This window comes from Hemibagrus wyckioides, linkage group LG25, assembly GCF_019097595.1.
Source record: "Hemibagrus wyckioides isolate EC202008001 linkage group LG25, SWU_Hwy_1.0, whole genome shotgun sequence".
Classification (NCBI taxonomy): Eukaryota; Metazoa; Chordata; class Actinopteri; order Siluriformes; family Bagridae; genus Hemibagrus; species Hemibagrus wyckioides.
The window spans coordinates 19,969,953-19,984,293 of record NC_080734.1 but is presented as its reverse complement, the minus strand read 5'-3'; the positions used below and the strand labels follow the sequence as shown (position 1 = coordinate 19,984,293).

Sequence of the window (14,341 nt, the reverse complement as noted above, 5' to 3'; positions counted from 1 at the left end):
CCTAAACAAGTTCACGTTAGCTGTGCAAGACAACCCATGGATGACCTTGGCACTGACCAGCCCAACCAAATCATTTTTACAACCGTACCCTGGCAGCATCTTTAGTTGTAAGAAGCATTCCTTTGTGTCCATTTGGTATCACAACCGAGACTCAAGATTGACGCTGCATTTTGTTTTTTGCTGTCGCTCACGACTTACAGCTGGCTAGTGGACCTGTTGAAAAAAAAAGAAAAGGCCAGTTGTTAAACTTAGGAAATTAATTTAGAATTGCACAACTGAGTGGATGAAGACTGTATTTAGGATTTTCAGATCCAGCACTCATCACTCTTATAAAGGTAGGTCATGTGGTTCATTTACTTTGACACCTGCCTAAAATACTGAATGATGTAAGTATGCAGACTTTAGCCTATAAAAGTTTTCGCCATTGCTGCAGTGCAAGTGTGTGTGTGGGTGTATGTTTGTGACTTTGCATGCAAGTTTTGAGCTTGGAGCTGCACTGGTGCTTCTGTCGTGGTTGTTGACAGCAAACTCTTATTATCAGGCACAGATTGAGTTCTCAATCAGATTTTTTTTACCCTCACTCCCCGGTACAGTTTTTAATGCCCTCCCATTAACATTGTACCGGTGTTGACTCTGTATGTTTTTCAGTGACCTCTGTTGGGACATATAGCTTTCAGAGAAAGGGAAGGAAAATACACAACAGACCATATCACCATTAATTCTGTTATGTTAAGTTATTGTCCACATCCACTGCACTTCCACTTTAGACTCTCAGGAGCACAGCTTTCAAAATACAGAAGAAATATGTACAATGTTGTATACTTTATTGAAAGTTTCCTAAAATACTCTAACTTTTTTTTACGCAGTATCAAAGTGTTTTAATTCCCTGAGAGGTAAAGAGCTCATCTGATTGAATATTGTACAGAACACCTTATTGACACCTCCCTATAATGTATTCCTTAATAAACTGTCCATATATGACCTGCTGCTTCATTTCATATAACATGTTTGAACTTACAAAGATATCATGCTGTAGTTCACTAGAATCCAGCAATGTAGCATTAAATGATTATACACAACACAATCAAATAGAATTGACTCCAAATCCAGAAATGCACTAGGAGTTATTTCAAATACACAAAAATGAGATGGGAGTGAAGAGAGATAGCTGAGAACATGTTTGTGTAAGGACAGACACAGATTTATTTAATCTAAAGAAACCACAGCAGTGACGTAGCACATCTAGTTTACCTCAGCATTACAACACAAAACTCTGTGCTAACCCGACTAATGAGCTGAATCAGCTGGTGAGCTACAACAGGGTGTGTCTATAGCCGTGACAGTGCAGCACAGATGCAGGGCTTTTAGAGCTTCTTTTTATTGTTCAGATTTAGATTTGTCCAACAAGTGCTAATCGCTATAATAAGTTTTATCACCTCTATCACCTGTATCAACTCTTCATACAGTGAAATATTTTACTGCTGTGTTTTTCTAGAAACATCCTGTATTTCTGATTTAAGAGACAAGATTATTAGTCTAACCTGCTAAGCTATAGAACAAGATTTAGGATTTTTTTAAAAAAGGATATGCAGGTAGTTCATTGTCCTCTCAGGGGATCTCACTCTCAGGGGAGTGACAGCATACAGTATAAATTGTACACACAGCAAATACAATCACACACACATATGAATACATCATATACACCGATCAGCCATAACATTAAGAGCAGTGAGAGGTGAAGTGAATAAGACTGATGATCTCCTCATCATGGCACCTGTTAGTGGGTGGGATATATTAGGCAGCAAGTCAACATTTTGTCCTCAAAGTTGATGTGTTAGAAGCAGGAAAAATGGACGAGTTTGATGAAGAGCCAAATTGTGATGGCTAGACCACTGGATCCAAAACTGCAGCTCTTGTGGGGTGTTCCCGGTCTGCAGTGGTCAGTATCTATCAAAAGTGGTCCAAGGAAGGAACAGTGGTGAACCGGCGACAGGGTCATGGGCGGTCAAGGCTTATTGCTGCACGTGAGCAGCGCAGGCTGGCCCGTGTGATCCGATCCAACAGACGAGCTACTGTTGCTCAAATTGCTGAAGACGTTAATGCTGGTTCTGAGAGAAAGGGGTCGGAATACACAGTGCAGGACGGGTCAGGGCTGTTTTGGCAGCAAAAGGGGTCCAACACAATATTAGGCAGGTGGTCATAATGGTATGCCTGGTCAGTGTATATTAACCTGCCAGTCTACAAATCTATCCTATTGCTTAGCCCTGTGATGATTATTGTTACACAGTCCTGCAATTTATGCACAACAGTCCCATGATGCACCATTCAATAACAGATGCACTCGTTATAATGAACAAAAAATTATGCTTATGGTCCTTTGAGGCCAAACAAAAATGACAATTTGAAGACCATTTTAAATACTCTGCTCTACCTGTGCCAGTGGTAACAAAAGTACAGTAAAAGTAGAGTATATTCTGTGATTGCGAGATTCAGTAGGATGTACTTAAAGCATCACTTTATTCAAAGCAGTGTCTAGATCTCAGGCAGCAACCAGAGTCACCCTGAAGTCAACACCAGACAGTAATTGAACATAATGAAGCACTAGACAGGGAGCCACTAGAAACCAAGAATGCTACTGATTGGTGTATTGGGGAAGGGTGTGTTAACTTTGTCAGCTCCTACAGGCTTTATTTTATACGTATTCATTTAAAAGATCTGTCTGGTCAAAGGCCAACACTGACCTTTCACATCTGCCTGAAATGTGCATGGACGTGAGAACAGAAGAAAAGATGGTTTTAACATTTAAGTAAAAACATTAACACACATTAATAGTAAGTGTAGAATTATTACCGGTTTGTTTGTTTTTTTGTTAATGTTAAAGTTTATGTACAATAACATGCTCTTTCGTTCAGCAGCAATAGGTTCTTGCCATTTAAGTCATACTATCTCATTTTGAATAAGCACACAAAACTGGGAGGTTACCATGGATACAATTTGACTAAGAAATGATTTTGAGGAACACAAGGGTCACTCATTTACAAATGACGCTCAGCATGATTCCTTGGCAAAGGCAAAGTTTTGTTTTTCAGTTTTTACTTTCAGAACTGCTGCATTATATAGTGAAATATTTTTGTAAATTTACTGAAAATTGATTCCATGCCCTGATTTTGTGTTTTTGCTTCACCCATTCTTCCTTTTAATAATTGTTAGTCCCAGTAGTTCCATTTTACTTTTATTTTATATGTTTTTCTCTAACGTAGGTAAAAACGAGGGCTGTTTTAGTTGTTGTTTTCACATTGAACAAAAATATCTACTGGTATCTAGAATATCTAGATCCACATGATTATAATCCTGGTCTGGCTGGTTACTAACTGTTATTAGTCACCTGAAATGGTTTGGACATCAGATTCACATTGGTGTTGATTCCACAAATAAAAAGAGCATTTTCTTTGAGCACGTTAAATCATTTTACATTTCTAGTTCCTAGCTCCAGAGAACTTATACTAGATGGAAATGTTTGCTTTTCCTTCCAGTATTTTGCTGGCTGCCATGTCCATATTGAGATCAACATGAAAGTGTGGCATGCAATAATGCTGCTCAATTTTCATAACCATAGAATCTGTATATTTAAGCAAATGTTTGAGGAATAGAGAGTGGTGTAAGGGGTAACCTTTACTTTGAGTACAGTACCACACGGCAGCTGGTGTGGTGAAGGCATAACTAACGGGCCTGACCACAAGAATACAAACAATTTTTAAAAAGCAGCTTGTTTTTCATGCTTGATTACAGAACAATTATTCAGAGGGAAATCAATGACAATATTCCTGTTAGTGTAAATTGGTTCATAAATTAGATCAAACCTACAGTAGAATAAAGTTGAATATAAGTGAATCTAAGAAACAAACAAACAAATCTAACCCTGCTTGTTTTCATTTATGTTATTAAATAACAATGTAAATACAGTTTAATTTACTAAATTAAACTTCTGCTGAAATGAAGGTGTTTACACCTAAACAGCCGATTCAATCAAATCATCCTTACATCATCTCGAATACCTTTTTCATAACAACAGGATTATTAGGTGGGATTTTTTTTCTCTTTCAAGTGATCTTGATGTGATCACTGAAGTCACTTCAGTGTTCCTCAAATCGTGTACAGATTATAATTTTAATCATAGAAAAAATAAACAATTCTTCTATTGTAAACTGTATTATATGGTAAATTTATCATGGGTGATCAAAAAGCATTATTTCAATCCTTTTGTGCTCATAATTGGGATGCTTTTTAACACTTGTAACGCAGCAGGAGACACAGCAAGAGACACATTTACGAATACTGGAATCAGTGATTTTAGGAATATTTCACTTTACATGACAACACAACATTTCTAACATTATCTGCCAGGTAGATTTTAAGAAGCTTTCTTCAACACAAAACTCTTGTCTTCTTGTGTATCACTTTACACATATACAGCAGGATGAAGTATTGTTCTTCTGGTTAAAGTTTTTTATACTGGTTATGGTTTTTATACCATTTATATATAAGCATTATTACTTCAGTAGGAGCTGCTTGTTTACAACTAAGAGCCATTTTTATCCACGTGATTTCACTTCTCCTTAGTTAAATGTAGGTAAATGGCCATCTTACATAAAGTCATAAAAGTAAAGTCATAATAATAATATAATAGATAAATGAAATAAAGTAGTAATTATGCATTTTAAATTAGGGGGTGTGGCTGGGAGGATGGGACTTTCATAACGCATTACACTCATTTAAAGTCACAGCAAATGTTTTAACCTGGCTGTGAAGCCCTTCAAGTCCCAGCAAGAAAGCAACTGTATTTGTTAACCAAATGACAATGGAAAGCTTGAACCAATAAATCTTGACCAGATGGCATAGGAAGGTCCAGCACGCGAAAATGCAAATGCAGGTGAGGTATTTGTAAATTTTGTTCATTTTCTTCCCTTACCTTCTCAGGCTGGCCAGGGTTCTTCATTACCATTCTCTTTCACTCAGGAAACGGTGCGGTTATGACTTAGCAACACATTTCAGATTGCTTCAGACTTACTTCAAAACACTTCAAAATGCAGATTTTAAGGTCAGTATTGATTCTTTGTATATTTTCTAAACTGATATTACTTTTAAGGAATGTTTTTTATTATTGATTGATCATGTTTGAGAGTTTGAACCAGTGAACGGTCCCATAAGTACTAGTTAGTCAGTGAAAAAAGCTTTGTTTACAAATTATATAATATTAGTTTATATTACAATATTCATGTGCTGCTGAAGTTTTCTGTTGGAAATGATTTTGTGTATACCTTTACATGTTAACTATTATCTGGATAACATTGTAAGCTTGACCACAGCGACAGAATTGTGGTCAAGCTTACAGTAAAGCCTTGAGCAACGGACAGTGAACAGACTCATAAATTCAGAAAATTCAGAAAAATGATTTTGCTGTAAATTTCAGCTGTAAAAATGGGGCTGTAACTTTATTATGGGTCTCATGAAACTATGTTGTGGGCTTGATCACAAAGAAAAAATAAAGTTCAGAATCCAGTAAAATAAAATAAAATAAAATAAAATAAAATAAAATAAAATAAAATAAAATAAAATAAAATAAAATAAAATAAAATAAAATAAAATAAAATATAGTATAAAACAAAGAAAGGCCATGTTTAAATCGGGTTACAGCTAAATGGAGACTCATGCATTTTTTTTAAAATCTACAAATAAATTAAAAAAAAAAAAAATTTTTTTACCTCAAACCTAACATGTTTTAACCAAATACACAAAATGATGATGAACTTTTAAGCTCTTTAAAGTTCTATGTTCTCTTTTATTATAAAGTTCAGAACCGAGCGATCCAAATGAGCACAAACTGGCACGTACTGCCTTTTTATGCCAAAGTGACTCGGACATTCTCGGAAATGTCTGTAGCTTCAGTACACTAAAGCCAGTAAATTTAGCAATATAATTCCTTTTTACAGCAGTGTCAGGCATGTGTTTGCTTTAGTTTCAGTGGCTTTCATCTGAAATAGATTTAACCTATGATCTTTGCTTCCCAACTCATATTTTCAGTTCTCTGGTTGTGATGAAAATCTAAAATCTCCTTCAATGCTAAACGCATCATGTCCTAACCGCTGTTTTTAGTTATTATTATTTATTTCAAGCTGAAAATTTTCTTGTTTTATTGGCAGATACTTCTGCATCACTTCTGTGAGCCAGTGATTAAAATGAGCAAAATTGTCTGCCTTAGAATAAAACTGTACTAACTGTAAAACTGTAAGTAAAACTTACTCAAAAAAAAAGTGTAGTAACAATTTTCATAAAATTCAAGCTTTGTAAATTTGATTCAATTTATTTTAAGTAAGGTTTAAATGTGGCAAGTATTATTCTTCTAAATTTAACTAACAACTTGTTTAATAAGTTTTTTTTTTATTATTATTAAAATGTGAGTTACTTGTTTTTACCAGTGGCCAAAGACTGGAATTTCTTGTCTGTTTTTTCTCTTCATTTGTGACGTCAAACTCTTCACTAGTGGTTAATGGCTCATATGACAGTAGACTTTAAGAATACAGGCTTTAAGAGTTTCCAGATTTTTATAATAATTTCTATATAATTTCCTTTTCACTTAGACCACAAGGTTTAAATGTTATAATATTATTGTAGTTAAATGCTGTATACAACTGCTATTGTAAAAAAAAAAGAACCTTTAGCTGTGCTGTCTGTTTTATATCAGTACCAATGTTATCCAGCAGGGGGCTCATGATACTCTGCATACAGAAACCCAACAGTGTCCTGACTAATCTGTTAACAGATTTGTGGAGATAAAATTATTAATTTGTTTATGCTGATTATAAATGTTTCTAAAATCATGCTACAAAACCTATAATTGTAGTAATACATAATAATAATAATAATAATAATAATAATAATAATAATAATAATAATAATAATAACAATAATTTTTTTGTCTCTAAATCATTTTCAGGGGCAAGACAATAACATGCACAAGCATGCTTCTCTGTGGCTTACTGCTAATCTACTGCCAGGTAACGTTCACCATGTTGTCACTAATCCTGTTCAACATCCACAACAGTGTATCTCTACTTTATCGGTATTCCTGACTTTCTTCTTTTTCTTTTCTTTTTATTCAGCAGATGGCACCTGTGGGTGAGTATAGTGCATCAGTCTGTGTTTGTCTGGTCACATTGTCAGTTTATTTAGAAATCTGGCTAAATGACATACATAGTTTGTATGGAGTAGTTTTTAGTATATATATATATATTTTTTTAAATATTGTTTTATTTAATCAATACACCTCAACATAATGTGCATGAAGCACTATGGTTACATGATGATCTGAGGGCAGGATGGAAACTCTCTGTTTTTAACAGGGGCTCAAGACATATATGTGGCAGAAGTGATGATTGAAGGTAATGCAACCATGGATGTGTCTGGTTTCGTGTCTGAAATGATCATGCCCGTCACAGCCACCACGAGCATTGTGGAGGCTGAAATAATAGCTGGTAAGCAAATATACATTTTTACATTGTATTTAATTAGTTGTTTGTACCTCTGGCATCTACCTCAGCAAGGGCTTTGCAAAGAAATTAAAGTATATCTAAAATAATCTTCCTTTCAGTTTCACTGCAGCAACTTATAATAGCTTGATTAGTGATTAACTTGATTTTATCATCATGACAGCAAATCATACTGTCAGCTGTATGACTAGTCATACAAGTCCTGTCGATGTCATACCATATTTGCATAGCCGCTCAGCTACATGCTAACCACAGCGCTAGTTCAATACACATTAAAGGATCAGGGTAAAATGACACCACCTCTAGGTGGTGCAGCTGTCTTTATCACAATTACCAAGGACAGAATCTAAACAAACAGATAACGTTGACATGCTATGTTTCAGGTTTTGAGCTTCTCCTTGAAATATATCAATTCCACTTGATTCTCTTTTTTAAAAGTGCCAAAGCTCAGGCTAACTTATTTTTGAAATTTTTTTTCATTTGTTTATGTACATTTGTAATTGGAGATTTGAAAACCAAAACAGTCACTAGGCCTGCCTAAATCAAATAAAATGCCTTAAACATTATTATTAGTAGTAGTAGTAGTAGTTGTAGAAGTAGTAGTAGTGGTAGTAGCATTTTAATTTAATTTTGTTTATACAGTGTTTAATCAACACTGTTATGAAGCAGTTTTATTCTTATTAAATAAATGCAAATCTAAAACAGATTGCTAGAACTGAAATAAGATATATTAAATAGTCATTAATAGATGTTTGTGGGATTCATATGTGTTTTTTGCAGAATGTGAGCTCGTTGGTGATGAGACAACCTGCTGGTGTGCACCTAATTACATCTGGAGTGACCTCGTGTGTGACACTGTAACTACCTGTTGCAACGTTTTACAGTGTGTGGCGAATATATCTGATTTCACACCAATGTGTGTGCCCCAAGTGAACGGTAAGTGGACAGTTCAGGTGTTTTCCAGCAAAAACAAAGCAATAAGGCCATTTTCTTCACTTCACAAACCTTCAATTTGTCATCTCCCTTTCCCTACAGTTACCCTTTCTGGAATCATCGTCATGCCAGCAGGAAACAACCTTCAACCGTCTGTAATTATGAAACTTTTATTGTCAATGCAAAAATGTTTTTGGTTATGCAAACTGTCAATTGCATCTTAATTCAGTCAGAAATAAATATTTATTTAGTTTAAAACCTTAAAGTATAAATAAATAATTATGCATTTTTCCCATTCATTTCAGCTGCAAACAGAGTTCTCAAAACTGAATGGGTTCAACTCGCTCATTGTGACAACAGTTGCTACGTACTGAACATTTCCTCTTATTCCTATCATTATTTCTCAATAAGATAATGGATTTTTTTTTTTTAAAGCTTCAAATCATTGCCATGTTCTTTGAACTAAAATACATTTCTCGTGTTCTGGCACACAACAGAGGTCAAAATTTCGTGGTGACTCTCAATGCCACGTTCATGAGTTATAAAGTTCAAGACATCATCACAAGAATAAGGACATCCAACGCGTACATTACAGATATGAACGTTACATCAGCAGGTAAAATAAGCACGTTGTATATGTTTGTAAAATATTTTTTTTATATACTGTTGTTAACTGAACTACATGTATTTTTGAACCACAGGATTGGTCACTATGGAAATCCCTATAGGGAAGGTGTGCTATTATTCACAGTACATACTAAACTGCAGCACAGATGAAACAATGGAGTCTTGCACTTGGATGATTTCTTATCCTGGCCAGTACCCACAGACAATTGGAGTTGGGACAGAAGTGTTAGAACTGCCTTGTTCAAACCAAACAGCAATCAGCCTTCTAAACATCAGAGGGAATTGGGCAGGCGAGTTTCTGTATTCCTGTCATTTTACCCAAAAAACTTCACTTTCAATCACAATGAGAGCACAATGTTTTATGAGCAAGATTTTTTTTTGCAATATTGGAACTGCCCAGAGACAAACATGAAATTAGAGCCACAGATTTTATTCAGTTTTACAGAAATTCCATAATTCTTAATAACTCCTTAAAGTAAAATAAATGCACACATGATTTAAAGTAACCCCAAAACGTAGTTTTATATAATGAAAAACAATTATATGGAGAATAATATTTTCTTTCTTTTTTTGTACATTTTTAACGGGGTGCTTTTGTGTCCTCCTGCCATACCAAATAGTAGTATTTAGTAAATCTCTGGCATTTTAAGAGAGACATAAATGTGATTTTAGTGACTTTTAGTGCCTATACTTGCACATTCTAAACAATCTATTTAATACTAGCTTGTATAATGAAACAAAAACCCAAAATGTATTAATTATTACCATGAGCTAAATTTGCAAGCTTTTTCTGTAACTAAAAGTTTCATACTTCAGTCTTGGACCACGTCCGAGTCAAAAGCTGTGCTGCTTATTTCACATCCCTAAATAAACTTGAATTAGGTATGCCATAATAATGAGGAATTAATTCATTATAATTTTAGCCCCAATCATATAGTATATATTAGAATCGTTGTGTGGACCTGTCTTTTCTGTTTCTTTTAATGTTTATTTTAACTTACTTTCTTATTGGTGTATTACAGGAACCTACACCTGCCTACTTACCAATGGATCAGTGTCGCATACAGCCACAGGACTTCTCGAGGTCGCCCAATTACCAGAAAAAGTTAATGTCACAAGCATGCCACAGACTGCAGATTGTTCAGTGGGAACATCCACAACAGTTACTGTGTCATGTTCCATCTTTCCAAGTCCAGAGAACTACACTGTTACGATAAACAATTTACCAACACAGCAGTCAGGTATTCATTCCTTCACTACGTCATTCTTCATGTTTGTTTCTTAACATTTAACAGATTAGTACCATTTACTCAGTAAGAAGTTAGAAAAGTAATTACTAAATACTTTTTTATACACTAATTTAATATTGATCAGCAGGCATTTATATGACTTCTTAGTTGGTGTTTATACGATTCTCATTCTTTTGCAGTGACCAGCCTGTTAGTAAACTACACTATAAGTCTTCCCATCGACTGCACGACAGTAATCATACCATCAGTCACTGCTTTGTGCCAGATTACAAACAGTCTAAACCAGATAATTGTCATGAATACAACCATACCGATAATATACCGTAAGTACTGGAGTTATAAACAAAAAAAAAAAAAATTTTAATTTTGTAATGTAACTTACTAACTTTATTTATTATCCTGAGAACCTGTACATTAACTGAAATGTTTATTTAGCTGGGGAACCATTTTGTCCAGAAGAGAACGGATGGCCAAAAACCAAGGGTGGAGAAAAAGCGACCATACTCTGTACTGCAATAGGCAGAGTAGGAAATTTGGAGCGAATGTGCAATGGCACAGTATGGGCTGACCCTGTTGATCTTTGCACTAAAGAGTCACTGAATTTATTGGTCTCTATATCAGGGGTAAGAAAAACACATATTATGTTATGAGAAAGTGACACATTGAAATGTAAGCAAATCTGTTATTCTTTTGGGTCTAATTTCAGGATTTCGAAAAAGGAATTGGGGCCACAACAGAAGGAGCAATTGCTATTTTTGAGGGTCTGAAGAATAGCACTTCAACTGGAAACAGCTATGGTGATGTAATGGCTACTGTGTCTGTTCTTACCACAATGAGTGGTGCATCCACTAGAGTCACGATGACCGATTCCCTACTACCAGTAAGCATTTTCTAATGCCATGGTTCATTTTCTAATGGTACAGTTTAGGCTATGGTAAAAGAACAGTGAACAGCACCAAATAGAGTTTGTTCATTCATAAAATAATTAATATGTTAATGTCTTCTAGAACTAGATAGGCTTAAAAATAGATAACTGGTCAGTCTATCTTGGTTTAGATCTAAATTTTTTATAGCTAAATTATCTCATGATAATTTAATCAATTAATTGATTTTAGTTCCACTGATCTATGTAGTGAGCCACCACCAACATGACTATAAGCTTTTTAATAGTTTTCTAAACAATTATCCCTTCTGCAAGGAATTGATAAATTCATTACACTGACACTCATAACTTACGGAATACTGTCTTTCAGAATTTCATTGAGTCTGCTAGCAGTCTGCTGAACACCTCCTGGTCATCAGGGAATATACAGCGTGACTATAAAGTTGCCACAACATATCTATCGTCTGTTGAGAACCTAGTGAAAAACATTCAGATTAATAACAGTGAGGGACACAATTCATCAAACATCCAACTTCAAATTTGCCGGAACAACAGTGCCTGCAATAAAACTGTTTTCAACGTAGAAGTTGAACTGAATTCATCTTCTTCACTTGTGAAAACTATGGGTATGCAGGGCATGGCAGAACGTCTCCCAAAGGGTATTTATTGTGAGGCAATATTTCCATCAATAGTCGTCACCGCCGTAGTCGAAAACAATGGGCCTGTAAACATCACAATGAATTATCCAATACCTGAAAATGACTCTGCTGGCAACTCACCAGCCTGCATATTTTGGAACACGACAGAAAATAAATGGTCTCAACTGGGCTGTGTCCTGGTACAAAGTTCAGGAAACATGAGCTACTGTGAGTGCAATCACCTGACCTCCTTCTCTATGCTGTTGTCCAAGACTCCCGTTAATCTGCCTTTCTTAGACCAGCTAACTTACATTGGGTTGGGAATTTCCATCTGCTCTCTGATAGTCTTCCTCATCATTGAATTTTTGGTATGGAATGCGGTGGTCAAGTCCAACCTCTCTCACTTCCGGCACATGTCACTTGTCAACATTTCTCTATGTCTGCTCATAGCTGACTGTGCCTTCGTTGCCTCCTCCTTCCCAAACATTCTGAATGACACCTTGTGTCTTATACTGACACTCGCAAAGCATTTCTTCTACCTGGGCATGTTCTTCTGGATGCTCTGCTTGAGCATGATGCTCCTCCATCAGCTCATTTTCGTGTTCAATCCACTGAGAAAAAGCGTGTACATGCCTCTCGCCATCATTGTCGGGTATGTTTTTCCAACCGTGGTAGTGGGAACGACCTACCTGTACTACAACAAGAGAAAAGATGTAACCTACTACAACCGAGCTTCCTGCTGGCTGACATACGTATCATCATTGCAAGGGTCCCTCTACGCTTTTCTCTTTCCAATCGGTTTCATTGTGTTTGCTAACTTGTGCTCAATGGTGGTGGTCATTTCAACTGTCCTGAAACCTGCTGCAACTGAGAACACCAAAAAGGATGACAAAGAGGCAGCCAAGAGTGTCATCAAAGTGATCGTTTTTCTAACACCAGTCTTCGGTGGGACCTGGGTTCTAGGGCTTTTTGTGTTTCTGATGGATGACAACAAGATCACCAAGGTTATAATCAATTATGCCTTCACCATTGTAAACTCCTTACAGGTAAGTAGTGTATTTTTTAAATTACATCATTTGATGTCTTTTGTATTACATTAATTCAAAGCATGAAAGAAGATGATAATTTATTTCTACTACTTATTTTAAATCTACAAACCAACCTTTCTTTTTAGGGCCTGTTCATTTTGCTGACAGGATGTTTTGGAGAAAAACGAGTATGCTTTTTCCTCTCTTCCTATTAATACTGTCTTATGTCTAGCTGCTGAAGATGGTGCAAAGTAGAACATTCATTTTTTTTTCATGTTTTCCATTAGGTTCGAGATGAAATTGTGAAACTTGTCACTTCATCGGTGAGTTAATCAATTCTGGCTTTAAAAACAACTAATATATTATTTCTTCTGGTTAGAGCCCACTGTTATTTTTCGTTTTTCTTTTTCAAACCATGACCAATTCTACAAATGCCCATAGTAACACATCATTAATGAGCACATATTAAAATATTCTAATTCAAACCAATTTATTTCTGCTTTTTAGTTTGGGTCCAAAAGTGACAGCAAGTCAGGAAAAAAATGAAGGTTGGTATGTGAAAATTATTTGTGTTTGCACTTTATGCATTTTTTGGATTAAAGTACACGTCATCACATTTCAGTCTTGCATTGCAGGGATCAGACTAGAGTAGATCGAGAGCTGGAGAATTGCCAATTATACAGCAGCAGTAAACAGAGCAGCAGACACAATGGATGGCAGGATGCTGTGTTCATCATAGAAGATAATACAGGCTCATTTAGCAAATATCCAACACCACTAGCATTCATGCTGCAGTATGTGGCACTTTGCTTCAGCTGATGTACAGGTCAAGTCATTTGATGGAGTTCCCCTTCATGACAGCAGATTTGATTTAGATTATATCTCTTTGTCAAAGAGCTGATACTGTGTGCTTTATATATACACACATTTTCACCTTTTTATGCCTTCTACCTGTAGTTTTACTTCGTGCTCTTTTGCTATTCTGAAAGCAGTCTAACTGCTATACTGTATACGGATATATTGTTCATATATTGTACAAAGTATGTTTTTTTTCTAAACAGACAGTGGACAGTTATACAGTTAATAAAAATTGTCAATAATACATAGCAAAATATTTCCCAGTTGCACTTTCTGTGTTGGTGTGTGGTAAAATGTGTCAGTGAAAGCCTGTTTATGGGAAACTTACGGGAAATTACGTTTTTATTTATGAACATAGTATATTGCACATAGAATTTCACAAATTAATAAATAAAACCATTATTTTTGCCTCAGTACCTGTTTGCCTGACTGATTTTTTTTATTATTTCAAAATCCAAACACTTTACAAGCAAGACCTTGGTCATGTAAAATAACTCATTTACTGTATTGTGTAGTTAAAGCTTTTATCATAAAAATGTACAATGTCTGTAACAAAGTATAATAGGTTTAAAAAAAA

General features: G+C 35.4%; 1 protein-coding gene across 4 annotated transcripts; it reads left to right on the top strand.

Moving 5' to 3' along the window:
- The first annotated feature begins 195 nt into the window (after positions 1 to 195).
- adgrf3b (adhesion G protein-coupled receptor F3b) lies at positions 196 to 14,180 on the top strand. Of its 4 annotated transcripts, none has more exons than XM_058379158.1 (19): positions 196 to 335; positions 4,978 to 5,098; positions 6,995 to 7,055; positions 7,164 to 7,176; positions 7,401 to 7,532; positions 8,328 to 8,483; positions 8,583 to 8,635; positions 8,786 to 8,847; positions 8,978 to 9,096; positions 9,182 to 9,397; positions 10,130 to 10,348; positions 10,537 to 10,680; positions 10,793 to 10,980; positions 11,064 to 11,237; positions 11,611 to 12,924; positions 13,053 to 13,094; positions 13,194 to 13,229; positions 13,414 to 13,454; positions 13,542 to 14,180. In XM_058379158.1, exons 2-18 carry the CDS (start codon positions 5,085 to 5,087, stop codon positions 13,450 to 13,452), a joined length of 2,982 nt encoding a protein of 993 aa, XP_058235141.1. In that variant the 5' UTR covers positions 196 to 335; positions 4,978 to 5,084; the 3' UTR covers positions 13,453 to 13,454; positions 13,542 to 14,180. The 4 variants fall into 4 exon arrangements, with proteins under 4 accessions (XP_058235141.1, XP_058235138.1, XP_058235140.1 ...); XM_058379155.1 differs by having other exon boundaries at positions 7,161 to 7,176; XM_058379157.1 differs by having other exon boundaries at positions 7,161 to 7,176; positions 13,414 to 13,458.
- The last annotated feature ends 161 nt before the right edge of the window (positions 14,181 to 14,341 follow it).

What these genes read in the sequence shown, in the direction of transcription:
- adgrf3b (XM_058379155.1), top strand. An exon ending in CCATTGTAAACTCCTTACAG is followed by an intron (nt 12,925 to 13,052) that starts GTAAGTAGTGTA and finishes CTTTCTTTTTAG; the next exon opens with GGCCTGTTCATTTTGCTGAC. An exon ending in TGAAACTTGTCACTTCATCG is followed by an intron (nt 13,230 to 13,413) that starts GTGAGTTAATCA and finishes TCTGCTTTTTAG; the next exon opens with TTTGGGTCCAAAAGTGACAG.